Here is a 12,605-nt window from a genome sequence, read left to right as displayed (position 1 = left end):
TCCCCGATCCTGGGTGCTGGGGGCCCTCTTGGTCTCGGAAAGTTCAGAAGCAGGAGAATTAAAGATACTGCTCCCAGGGTGGGGCCGGCCAGCAGGGTTTTTTTAACAGCACACACCGTGGTAAACCATCAGGTTCATATTGTTTTTGCTCAAGGCCGTCCTGAGTGCGGTTTCGGTGCACCGCTAGGGTAGCTGCTGAAACTGCTGCGGTTTCAAATCAGCCGTGTTCTGTCCTGTCTTCAACCTTGGTTCCCCACCCTGGTAATGAAGCCTCCTCTAAGTGCCAGGGAGTCACCAGGGGGCTCGGCAGCTTCCAGCCCCGAGCTGGGGGAGGGTCTTTATCTGATTGTCTACAGTCACATCCTCCTGTCCACTCAGGCCTCCCTGCCCTGGGCAGATGTCTAGGAATGACAGGCCAGGTGTCATCCTGGTTATTAGTTGTATACCAAAATTTAAGGCAAAAAAAAAAAAAAGATTTGTGCTCTCTTCTCTGAAACACGCCCCAGACAAGCCTCTTTCCTTTACTCTCAGTGCCTGGAGCCGCAGAAAGGCGTAAAACGGGCGGCAGGTCTGCCCAGGGGCACGGAGGCAGATTGGGTTACCCTGTCACGTTTAATATGAGCACCACTTCAGAAAAAAACAATTAAGGACCTAGCAGAAGTGGTTACATAAAAGCAGGAACCAGCCCCAGAATGTATGAAAAGTGCAGCTGCTAAAAATAAACGGGGGCGCAGAGTGGGAAGTGTTGTGGACCAAGGGCAGTCAGGGCAAGGGCGTCTTTTGTAAAAGGCGTCTCTGCTCGTGAGCGTCGTGTCAGGCCAAAGCCGGGAGGCCACCAGTTTTGCACGTGTGAGGTCCGATAACTCAGTCTCTATGCCCGAGCACAAAAACAGATAACCGAGAAAAAACCGTTTCCCCCACCACCACCACTCCAAAACAGGAGCAGTTGATGTGCCCTGGTTTCATATTAACACAGTCATGATTTCTAAATAACAACGGTTTCGGCAACCAAGCAAAAACCAGGCCCCGGGCCGTTCGTTCTTGGGTGTGAGTGCCTCCTTTCAAGATCTCCCCGATTGATCATCTCCATGCCTGTTAGAAACCTCAGCTTGACATTCTTGCCGGCTGGATTCTTAACTGCCTCCCACCCTCCAACCTCTGCCCCCAAAGTGACTGAAAAAAAAAAATCCCCCAGACCAAGAGAGGAAGCTCTTCTTAAAATAAAAAAAAAAACAAGGCACAGAAGTGGGTGATGGTGTATTTGAATATCTGCACTGTTGGGGTCACTCTCAGGGCCTGGCTAGGGTCAGCCAACCCTGTTATGCGTGCTCAGATGTTTGCCGTGCTGGACGGCATGGGGAGGTCTGCCTGGTGGAGGTACCTGTGGGAGGGAAACCACGGTAGCCAGGCTGCAGGGACCATGCCAGCTGAGGTCAGTGTGCCCATGCCTCAGGATGGCATACCCCTGGGCGCCCCAGCAGAGGTGCATGCATCGGGTTGGTTGGCAGGTGAGGCCTCGTCCCTTGGGGCCTAGGGAAGGCTGCCGGTGTCCCAGGGGACCCCGGCACAGGGTTCGCTCAGGATCCTGTCTATTCACAATCAGCCTTTGGTGACGCCACCCCTTGGGGTTTGGAAAGCGAGGCAGGGTCTGCATCTGGGTGTACGCTGCGGGGGGCTCTTCTCTCGGGGGGCACGCCTGGGCTGTGGTGCTGCTGCACTGCGGCAGGGGGAGGCCGCATGGAGGGTTTGAGGAAGCCCAACAGGTGGGGGCCAGCGCAGGTAACCCGGAAGTTCAGGGGAGGCCACCCTGCCCAGGGGCTACACATGCCCACCCACCACCCTGCTCGGGGGGCATCTGAGCAGCTCTGCACGCGGGGTTCTCAGTCTCCTTGTGGAGCTCATGGGGGACTGCCGAACTGTCCTGCCCTCTGGGTATTGGAGCCATGCCAGCCTGGAGTTGGCAGACTGATAAAACGTGATTTACAAAAGCAGACAGCCCCCTCACAGGCTGACCTCAGCTCTGGTGGCCGTGGAGAGCGGACACTCCTTTACGCCGCCCGAGTATCCTAGGGCCGCCGTACCACATACTGCAGACCGGGCAGCAGAGACAGCCGAGACAGAGCGTCTCAGAGCTGTGGAGGCCGGAAGTCTGAGATTGAGGTGGAGTCCGGGTTGGCTTCTCCTGAGGCTGCTCTGGTTGGCTTGTAGACGGCGTCCACCCCTGTGCCTTCCCGCGGCCTCCCCTCTGTGCATGTGCGTGTCCTGCTCTCCTCTTTTCTCCCGAGGTCACCAGTCCTCCTGGATTAGGGCCCATTCAGAGGACCTCATTCTAACTTAATTAGCTCTGCAAAGATCCCTTGTCCCAAGACAGCCACATCCTGAGGTACCGGGGGAGAAGACCTGAGCATAATGAATTGGGGGTGGGGGACCAGTTCATCCCATCACAACCCCATTTCATGGATAAGGAAGCTGAGGCTGAGGGGGGCGGTTGCCATGTTCCTCCCCATCTTCCAGGGGTCCACGGCCCACTGTCTCCAAGGGCTGGGCCAGGAGGGCTGAACACAGGCCTAGGGAGATGGTGGGCCCAGGCACTTAAGGCAGAGGGACTGTCTGGAGAGAAGCCCTGGGCTGGGGTCCTGGGGAGCGAGGTATGGCTCGGGCCCCTGGAGGGGTGTCGGGGGACAAGGTGGGGAAGGGTTTTGTGCGGGCTTTCTTAGTTCGTCACGGTGGAGCTTGCACGTTAGAAAGCTGTGTTCAGCAGAGCTGTCTGGGGAGCGGGGACACAGCTGTGGGCAGCCAAGCGCTCTGCCTTCTGGAGCTCATGTTCTCTTGGGCAAGAGAGAAAATACACAACGAGTGACCTAATGACAGAGCAGGACGGGCTGCAGCGGTGTCTGCGCCAGAAGTGGGGAGGGCGGCCTCTGAATGTGCGGCACCCCTGTGGGGAGGGGTGCTCTGGCCTGTAGCAGTGAGCGCAGGGCACTGCACTGAGCTGGGGAAGGATGGCCGAGGCTGGGGTGGGTGCTCCCAGAGAGCTGGAGAGAGCTCAGCAGGTTCGGCGCAACTCTGAGTTAAAAGGCCACCTCGCTGAGTGCAGGGGCCCACGGGGCTGAAAGCTGAGAGAGTGAGCTGCCCAGTGGCTGTCGCAGGGCTGGTTCCCAGGGACCCAGGAGAGGCGAGGACCACTTGCCTCGGGTGGTGGTGCCACTGTGGGGACCCAGGCTCCCGGGGCTCATGCCCATCCTCCTTGCCCAGGGTGCCCCTGTGATCTGCCCGGCTTCCCGTTCATTCATGGCTCCCGGCTGTACAGCCTGGAGTTGATGAGCTGCGGGGCAGGGCTTGCCTGATCCCTCCCGCCTGTGCTGCCTGCTCACCTCCAAAGAGGGGCTCTCCTCTGCCTGTGGTGCCAGCCCAGGGGGCCCGCGCTCACCCGTCAGCTCATCCCTCGGACCAGGGAGTAGGCTGCTGTGGAAGATGGGCTTGGGGGAGGTGGCTCTTCAGCCCGGCACCCAGATCGGGTCTCCCTGTTGTCTGAAGCCCACGGGGCTGAGGTCTGGGAGGGAGAGCAAAGCCAGCAGCTAGGAGGACAGGTCAGGGAGGAGCATTTGGTGCTGGAGGGGGAGCAGCCCGAAGTCTGCGGCTCTGTCACAGATAGAAGAGGAGGGACCAGAAGTCTCGACCTGTATGGAAGGTGGGGTGTGGGCACAGCCCCCAGGACTTCACTTGAAGAAGCCAGTTGCCCTGGGGAAGAGGGGCCCTAATTCCTACTGTCTTGGCAGTGGACTTGGCCCGTCCTTCCGGGGAAGTGTCCCCGCCCCAGCAGGTGGGGCCCACCCAGGGGTTTTGGCAGAGAGATGTTCGCCTGGCCCACTGAACCTCATGGTTGATTGTGACCTGACTTGTGGCCACCGGGAACCTCAGAGAGCCTCCCCAAGTCTGCAGCCTTCCCCCTCCCCGCCCTTCTAGGTCAGGGTGTCTCCTGTCAGAGCCTGGGGCAGGTACTCGGAAGGTCAGGCTGCAGTGGGCACGCCTCCTGACTCACAGCCCCACCTCCAGAAAGTGTGTGAAAGTGTGAGTCGCTCAGTCGTGTCCAACTCTTTGCAGCCCCATGGACTGTAGCCCACCAGGCTCTTCTGTCCATGGGATTCTCCAGGCAAGAGTACTGGAGTGGGTTGCCATTTCCTTCTCCAGGGGATCTTCCCAATCCAGGGATCGAACCCGGGTCCCCTGCCTCGTAGGCAGTTTCTTTACCATCTGAGCCACCAGGGAACGTCTCTATAAATAGACACAGGTGGGTGAGGCTGTGCTGTTTGTGACAGTAAGAACCTGGGAAGGCCAGAGGTCAGCATGGGGGCCCCATGAGGCCACAGGCAAGGGCATAGTCCTTTGATCCAGCCTCCGGAGGTGACGGAGAGCCGGGTGCAGAGCGGCCTGTGTCTCAAGAGCCCTGTGCGAGCCTCGGGAAGTCAAGACTCTCAGCGTTTCCTTAAACACGCAGACAGAAACCAACAGCAGCTCTCGGGGGCGGGGGTGGCTCAGGGCCTCTGTGTCCCAGCCACACTGCTGGCATCACCCGCCCACCCAGAGGTCCCAGCTCAGGTGGGAGGGGGCGTGGGGATTTTCACCACCGCTTCTGGTGGGCTCCGCCCCCATCTCTTCTCTGTGGGCTCTCCTGGGGGCAGAACCACGTCTCCGGTGACTCGAGGTTCTGAGTGAAACTGATGGAGTCGGGGTGGCCTTTGTACCTTAGGGCCACCCAGCTGCTATGTCAAGTGACAAGTAAAAAGACTCGTGTATCCAGAGGGGCCTGAGGTCAAGTGGTCACAGGCCCCACATATGCCGAGCCCCGCTTGCGCCCGCAGTAGGGCATCAATCATGGACTCTGACCCCTGACCCTTCATGCCCACTTCCCAGACAGAAGCAGGCCAGCTGGGCCTGAGGCCCTGGGCCTGGTCTGGGTCTCAGAACTCAAGGGGACAGAGGCAGAAGTCCTTAGGGACCCCTGGGAACCCTGAGAAATGTGGCCTTAGGAAGCAGCGTCAGAGAGTGTGGTTTTGGAGCTGGGCCTGGAGGTGGACGTGTGGGCAGGTGGCGTGGCAGAGGCCAGCAGGGTGGGAAGGCAGGTGCCCTGCGCTCAGGCGCTGCAGACAGGTCAGGCGTGACTCAGGGTCAGGGCCTGCCTCTGGACATGCAGCCTATGTCCAGGGTTCTGTATGGAACGTGGCCCTCGGCTTTTGGCTTCTTCTCGCACATTAGTTTTAAAATTGCAAGAGCAGAACATGGGCAACTCAGTTAACAGATCAGAATCATGTTAAGTGTGCCCTAGCCTGGGCTTGGACACAGAGCTGCCGAATTGACCGTCTCACCCCAGGGTACCTTAGTTACCCCAGGCAGCTGTTGGGCAAATGAATGGCGTCAGGCAGGAACCTGGCCTCCAAACCCAGCAGATCCTGGAGGCTCATCCCATGGGCCCCCCTTGCCAAGCAGGCCTGGAGAGGGGTCTGGTTGCTCGTGGATGGTTCTGACGTGTTGGCAGGACTCACTGGGAGAAGCCCCTTGTCCTTGGGCCACACCCCCCAAGCGTAGCCTCACAGCCTCATTTCCCACCAATTCTAAACACCTGTCTCCCATGTCCTCGTGGAGATCTACCTTGCTGGGACCTGGGTCTCCCAGAGCCACCCTCTTGGCAAGAGCCCACAAAAGCCCAAAGCCTGCCCCCTTGGAGTCAAAGGGACAGACGCAGGAGCCGGAAATGAATTTCAACCCAGGATGAATTTAAACCCAGGATGGCCGAGTGGGTTTGTCTGGTGAGCTGCATACAGACCCTCACCACTAACATGGCTAACTCTACATCACGTCATGAAACTAATTCCCCATCCTTCCTGTTTAGTTGCAAGTAATCCTCCACCCCCCCTTTTTTTTTAATTGGGCTCTTACAGTCATCTTTTTCTGCTCGACCATGACTTTGTAAAAACTCAGTGTGATCGTGAATGTGTTGCCCTGCTAAAATGAATCACTTTGAAACACGCCTGCATGTGAGCTTTCTAAAGATGATGTAAATTTTAGCTGTGGTGGGTGGGGAGAGAAGGGTCATCTGAATTGGTTTTCTGAGACCTCCCACAAAATCATTAAGCCTCCGGGATAAAGGAAGAGGAAAGCGGAGACCCATGCCAATTCCCCCTGGAGTCCGTCCCACGAGCCACATTCCAGCTCTTTCCAAGTGAAGGATAGAGTTTCCCAGGGAGCTAGCACCCGGCTCCTCAGTCAGGACTCTTGTTCTGTCCCTGGTCAGTAACTTGTATTTCTTCTTCTTTTTTTTTTTCTCCTTTTTTTTTTTTCTCCTAAATTTTCCAGGTAAAAGTACACCCGTAAACCAGCTTGGTTCTGCAGACTTTACCGAACCCCCTGATCCATTCCAGCCACTTGGGGCCGACAGCAGTGACCCGTTCCAAAATAAAAAGGGGTTTGGGGACCCGTTTAGTGGAAAAGATCCATTTGCTCCCTCCTCTTCAGCTAAACCTTCTAAAGCCTCCTCTTTGGGCTTTGCAGACTTCACCTCTGTAAGTTGAGTTCTCTGCCTTCCGTGCCATCCCCTCCTCCCCCCTGCTCCGCTTGCAGCTTCCTTGGGGTTATCATTATTATTATTATTTGTCTCTTTGAAATGGCAAAGCTCCTTCTGGCCCAAGTCTCCCGGAACCTCACACCATCACCCGTGTTATTTATTCTGTACTGTTTCTTGCTGTAAGAAAAAAACGGTTTCTCAATAAAAGAAAAAGAGCACTGGTTTGGATACTCTGTGATGAGGATGCATTTTCCTTCCAGCAGGATGGCCCAGAATGCCCGTTTCTTTGTGTTTCACGGTAGACTCTCTGTAGTAGTTCTGTCGCCCAGAGGCTTTTGTGTTCGTTCAGTTTTTTTTTTCGGGGGTGGGGGGGAAGCCACCACGTCAAACACTTCTGAAGTACGAAAACAAGATCGCTAAAGTTAATCTGGGTGCTGCTGTCCTAAAAAAGTGTCTGTGCGAGAGTTCTCATGGTCCCAGTTTAGGGCAGCAAGGATTCAGGCAGATCACACCAAGGGAAAGCAGTTTGATTTGTTTTAAAAACACTTTTTATCAGCTTTGGAGAAAACCGAAATGCAAACGAGAACAGCTGCTCTGAAGCCCCTTCCTTGTGCAGGGAGAAGAAGAAAAAAAAAACAAAACCAAAACTCAGAAAGCCGTTCAGCAGCGTGAAATGCCTTTTCAGAAGCTAACCCGGGGATTTTGAAAGCCTGGCTCCGTGTCTCAGTTTGAAAAAAAGATTCCAGGCTGTAAAAGGCTTTCATGTTAGTGTGCTTTCTGCACCTTCGTGAGTACCCAAAGATCTTGTTCTCAGAGAGCTTCAGATGTTGTTTTCCCAGAAACGGTTTCCCTGTCCGTTGCGCACCTAATATTTTTTTGAAAAGGCTTTCTTCGCTTGGTTTGACAGAGAACCTTGTTTCCTCGTTAGGTGTGAGATGTATTGTTTATAGATGCTCCAGCTCCTAGAATGTCTATCTTAAAGTGAGCACCGCCGTTCCAGTGCCCAGGGCATGCCTGACTCATGTCAGATCCAGCTCATGCACAGCTAGGCTGTGGCTTATTGACATTGCCCAAGATGCTGACACGTTCCTGGCTCTTGGCAACCTGTAGATATTTTACAACTGCAGTTGGCCCGGTTTTGTTGACAGCTAGTGCACGCTGGACATATACAAACGGTGACATTGTTAAATAAAAGCCAGAAACAAAACCCGCTTTATCTACAGTTTCTTGAATAGCACCGCTTTTATTTTTTGGTTAGAAAAAAAAAAAAATGAAACACTGATGGAAAAAAATTGAGCTATTCACATGTGACTTGGGTACTGTGTTTAGGGTAGGGGGGAAGGGTAAGTGGGTTTGAACAGCAGTTTGAAGAAATGATTGTTCTCTCTCTGAAATGCACAGTTCTATTTCTTACAGTCCCCCTCCTGCCACCCAATGGCTGGTTTTTGGAACACTTTTTTTTTTTTTAACCCCCCAAGATTTCAAGTTATCATTTAGTTCATCATTTCTGGTCATTTCAAGCACAGTTGTTAACTTCCTATTTTAAAACACCCATGGGGTTGAGTCACCCTTAGTTCCAGGCAAGGAATTGGGTTCTGCCAGTTCTCAGGTGCAATACAGGAGACCTGGGTTTCATCCCTGGGTTGGGAAGATCCCCTGGAGGGGGGCATGGCAACCCACTCTAGTATTCTTGCCTGGAGAATCCCATGGACACAGGAGCCTGGCGGGCTACAGTCCATGGGGTTGCAAAGAGCTGGACACGACTGATGGACTTGCACTCAGTCTGCAGCCCTGCTGCCTTACGTTTCAAATCGCCTTTCCCACTTCGGGCCCCCCAGTCTTCCTGGGGAAAATCAGCTGACTGGGAGGTTCAGCCCCTTGTGATAGGACAGGAAGTGGGGGAAGGCAGGACATCTAGCTGATTTGTGTTGTCCCCTCAGCCATACAGAACTGTTCCACCTCTGGGGGCTCGCAGTGTCTTTCATGTTCGTGGTGTCCAGGGATTTGGTCCATTGCCCGATGTTTTGTTTGTTCACTGGACCTGAGAGATAGGTGCCAACTGAAAGAAGGCCAAAGTTGGTTCCTCGAGTGTGTGTGTTTCAGCTTCCCCGGGGGAGACGCAGAGTGGTCTCTTGACTGCTCAGCAGCCTGGCAGCGTGACTCTCAGATCAGACGTTCTAAGTGTGTGGTCAGGACACGTTGTTAACCCATGCAGAGGCAGCTTGGTCCGCGTTGGCCGTCAGGGAAGCCAGTGTCACGCATGTACCCAGTCCGCTCCCCACCCCCTTGGTGCCCCAGCGCTGCCACTCTGGAACCCTCTGATTCACAGACCCCGAGTTTCCATCAATGGGTTTCTTGTGCTTGTAGCAGCTCACAGGAAACCTCTCTGGCGTTTCTTTTAAAACGGGCCTTCTTTGTCTCAGGCAAATGTGTTTTATTAGGAAGTCGTATTTCTAGGTGGGCCAAACAGCGCTTTCTTTCGGAAGTGTGCATTAAGAGCAAATATCGGATGGGATAAGTTGCGCTTTGCCTCGTCAGATGAGTTGGATGCGTTTTCAACAGCAGGATAAGCGAGCTAACGGGAAGCGGCGAGAAGTGTCCCCACACGTGGTGACAGCAGACGGGGCGCACACGTCCATCCCCGTGGAGGAAGGATACTGTTACTTCACGTGCAGAGGGCTCTGAACCTCAGATTTCCATGGAGAGGCCGCCAAAATCAAACCACCCAGAGTCTGCCGGGCCCCAGTGTGTGAGGTGTCTCAAGGGGGCAGAGTGCTCCCGACCTGCCGGGTTGCCTCGGTCCCTCGCTGTCATGAGAGAAGTAAAACCTGGAGCCGGCCATTCGCCGAGCAGCCCCTGCACACGCTGGTGTTCCAGATCCGGGCCGTCGCGTGACGCACCTGACGTATCCAGGTCAGAGGACCAGAGCGTGGCCTGGGCGTGGGCCCACCGCCAGGGCCGGGGAGGGGGTGCTCCGCTGATTCAAGACACGGAGGGAGCTACAGAGAAGCCCCTGCCTTCAGCCTGCCTCTGCCCGCGTGCCCGCTGTGAGTCTCCACCCTGGAGCCTAAGCTCGCCTCCGACGAGTCCTCCCCGAAGGCATCTAGAACATTCCCGTCAGCACGTTTGCTTTGAACTCACAGACTCCTGGAGCGGGAGGTTCCCGGGCTGAGCAGGCCCCACTGAGGTGCGGGCCTGTTTCTCGTCGGCCCCCCCCACCCACCCGCCTGCTCCTCCGGGCTGGCGAGGGCGAGGTCCCCTGTCCACCCAGCTGCCTGTCGCCTCCCACCACTCATTCCCATCGGCATTTGTTGTTCTTTCCTTGTTTTTCTCCTGAAGAGGTGTTGGAAAATTCCCCATAGAGTACGAGGTGGGGGAGGGGAGGGCAGTTATCTGTGGCCAGTGGTGGAAAAACGAGGGGCGGGGACTGGCTTTCAGGAGTCCAAGCTGGAGACCCATCTGATCCCTGAGTGTTTTTCTGGGCCATTTCTTTAAGAAACTAGGACTCGACCTTTGTGCCTGGAGGGCGGCTCCTCTTCTTTTTGACCCTCACCTGCCCCTGCCTGACTCCCCAGACAGGTGGAGGGAGGCCTTCTGGGCTGTCCCATCTCCTCCCCCTCCTTTGGCTCCAAACCAGGCTCCCCCAAGCCAGCCCTCCCCTGCCCAGCCCCCACTGCCTGGCCTCGTCACCCCCAGACTGGCGGTCAGGTCATGAAACATGGACAAACCGCCAGTCTGATTGCCCCACTTGCTTGTCCCAGGAGTGTCCTTGGGAAAATCTTAGCTCCTTTCTGGTGCACATGGGTTCGCTGTCCCAGATCCTTGGGGTTCAGCTGACTTCTCCACACAGAGGAGAGATGCCGACGCAGGCAGGCTAGGGGCCCAAACAGGCTGCAGCTCCGCTGGGGGTCAGCGGTGCTGGAGGCACCTCACCTGGAGACAGGGCACAGTGACTGGGGGCCTCGGGGGCGGGGACTCCGCCAGGGGAAGAGTGTGTGACATCCGGCTTTGCTTTCCTTTGCATAGAGCTGGACGTCCATCGCTCGAATGGTTTGAAATCACCTATCTCAGGAGAAGGAAATGGCAGCCCACTCCAGTATTCTTGCCTGGAGAATCCCATGGACTCTCTGAGCCTGGCGGGCTACAGTCCATGGGGTCAAAAGAGTCGGACATGACTTAGCAACTAAACCACCATCTTGGGATCAAAACAGTTTCTTCCCTTGTTTTAAGATTTTTTTAAAAAGTACCTTTTGGAAAAGGACCCCCGCCCCCCTCCACCACCACCACCAAGAATGAAAAACTCCTGGACCAAAAGACAGCGTGATTGCCAAGGGCTCCTGTGAACGTTCAAGTACAAAGTGGCTCTTAGCATCTCCCAGAACCCCTGGGACCGTGGCTGAGGCAGAGCTCCCGCATCTCTGGACCTGTCGTCTCGTTTGGCCTCAAGGCCCGTGTACACGTTGGAGACTCGGAGATCTATTTGAGCATGAGGTCTCCAGCCCCAGCGCCTCTCGCCCAGGCATCACGGGCTGTCATGGAGGCCCAGGCTCACGGGTTCGGCGTCCCATCTCCTTGGGATTCAGCTGACTCCGCTCCCAGCTGCTTCCAGACGCCTCTGCCGTCCCCCGACAGGAGGCCCAGTAGAGCTTCTCCGTCTCACCTCCCCACCCCCCGTGAAGCCTCCTCCAGGCCGGGGGAGGGTCCCCAGAAGTCTCTCAATGTCCCTAATCTGATGCCTGGCCTCCACCTGCTTCAGCTCCCAGCAGGGATGGGGCGTCTGGTTTCTCTCCGAGGTGGAGGTGGCGGTTAAGGTCAGACTCAGCCCTGCGTATCTCAGTGCATGTGACCGCCTTCCAGGCTGGGGGTCAGGACTGGGGCACGCGCGTCCCCTCTGCATCCCCAACCAAGAGGGGGCTTCTGGCTTTTCCTGGTTTTCACCCCCACACATCAGGTACCTCCCCTCAATGCATCCCAGCCTGGCGTTTCCCCACACCCCACCGATCCCCCCAGGGGAGACCTCCACATCCTCTGTGCCCCAGCCAGCTGGCAGGCAGGCACCATTTCGGGGACCGTGTAACCCACCCTCCGTTTTTCCTTTGCAGTTTGGCAATGAGGAGCAGCAGCTGGCATGGGCCAAGCGGGAGAGTGAGAAGGCGGAGCAGGAGAGGCTGGCGCGGCTGCGGCGGCAGGAGCAGGAAGACCTGGAGCTGGCCATCGCGCTCAGCAAGGCCGACATGCCTGCCGCCTAGGTGCGGCCCCGCACGCAGGTGCCCGGAGGCAGGACGGCCACGGGTCGGGCATGAGGCAGGAGAGGACGTGGAAATCCCTACGTATACACACACTCGCTCTTGGCGGTCCCCAAGTCACAGCCACTGTTACGTCAAGGACTTGCTGGTCAGAGAGCCCCGGGCGCTGGATGCCTCAGCCGGGAAGGGGAGACATGGTTCACCCTAGCAGAGCAAGGCCTGAGGAGAGGCCGAGGATCCACCTGTTCGCTGTGACACGCCCGCCTCCCTCCTGGAACCGGCAGGCAAAGCACAGGGCGAGCAGAGGACGCGCCTGTCTCCTTACCCTCCCCCGCTGCTCACACCTGGGCACACCCACCTGACGCCTCCCTGACTCCCCTCTCAGACAGACACCCCAGTGATGTATGCATTCATTGTATAAAAATTAAGTTTGAATGATTAATATAAAATATTTTAATACAAAAACACAAGAATCCTTTTTTTTTCACTTACCTGTTGTTTTCCTTGCATGAAGGTCCATGCGTGATGTCACAAAGGCAGACTGGCTTCGGGCAGGCGTGGAAAACCAGGTCAAACATCTCTGGTTAAATCCTAAGTGTTTGAGAGAGTTCCTTGCAGTCCACGCTGCCTGTGCAGGGAGCATGGGTTCAATCCCTAGTCGAGGACCTAAGGTCCTGCATGCTGAAGGGAAAAGAAAAAAAAAATTCTGAGTGTTTGAGCAGAGGCCACAGAAAACAGCCAGCTTGGGAAGTGTTCAGAGGTCACCCTGTACCTCCGGTTGCAGAGTGCTTCTGGAA

The 12,605-nt window shown here is 56.1% G+C and overlaps 1 protein-coding gene across 6 annotated transcripts in view; it reads left to right on the top strand.

Annotated features, from left to right (window-relative positions):
• The window catches only part of EPS15L1 (epidermal growth factor receptor pathway substrate 15 like 1), a 106,183-nt gene extending 93,902 nt beyond the window's left edge, over positions 1 to 12,281 (top strand). For all 6 annotated transcript variants that reach the window (XM_070373245.1, XM_070373247.1, XM_070373246.1 and 3 more), the window contains 2 exons: positions 6,355 to 6,560; positions 11,665 to 12,281. In XM_070373245.1, the coding sequence (XP_070229346.1) occupies positions 6,355 to 6,560; positions 11,665 to 11,811 (353 nt within the window). In that variant the 3' untranslated portion in view covers positions 11,812 to 12,281. The remainder of the gene's footprint in view (positions 1 to 6,354; positions 6,561 to 11,664) is intronic.
• The last annotated feature ends 324 nt before the right edge of the window (positions 12,282 to 12,605 follow it).

The sequence above is a fragment of the Bos mutus genome, chromosome 7 (assembly GCF_027580195.1).
Source record: "Bos mutus isolate GX-2022 chromosome 7, NWIPB_WYAK_1.1, whole genome shotgun sequence".
Classification (NCBI taxonomy): domain Eukaryota; kingdom Metazoa; phylum Chordata; class Mammalia; order Artiodactyla; family Bovidae; genus Bos; species Bos mutus.
The sequence above is the reverse complement of the archived record's forward strand: the minus strand, read 5'-3'. Positions and strand labels throughout refer to the sequence as shown.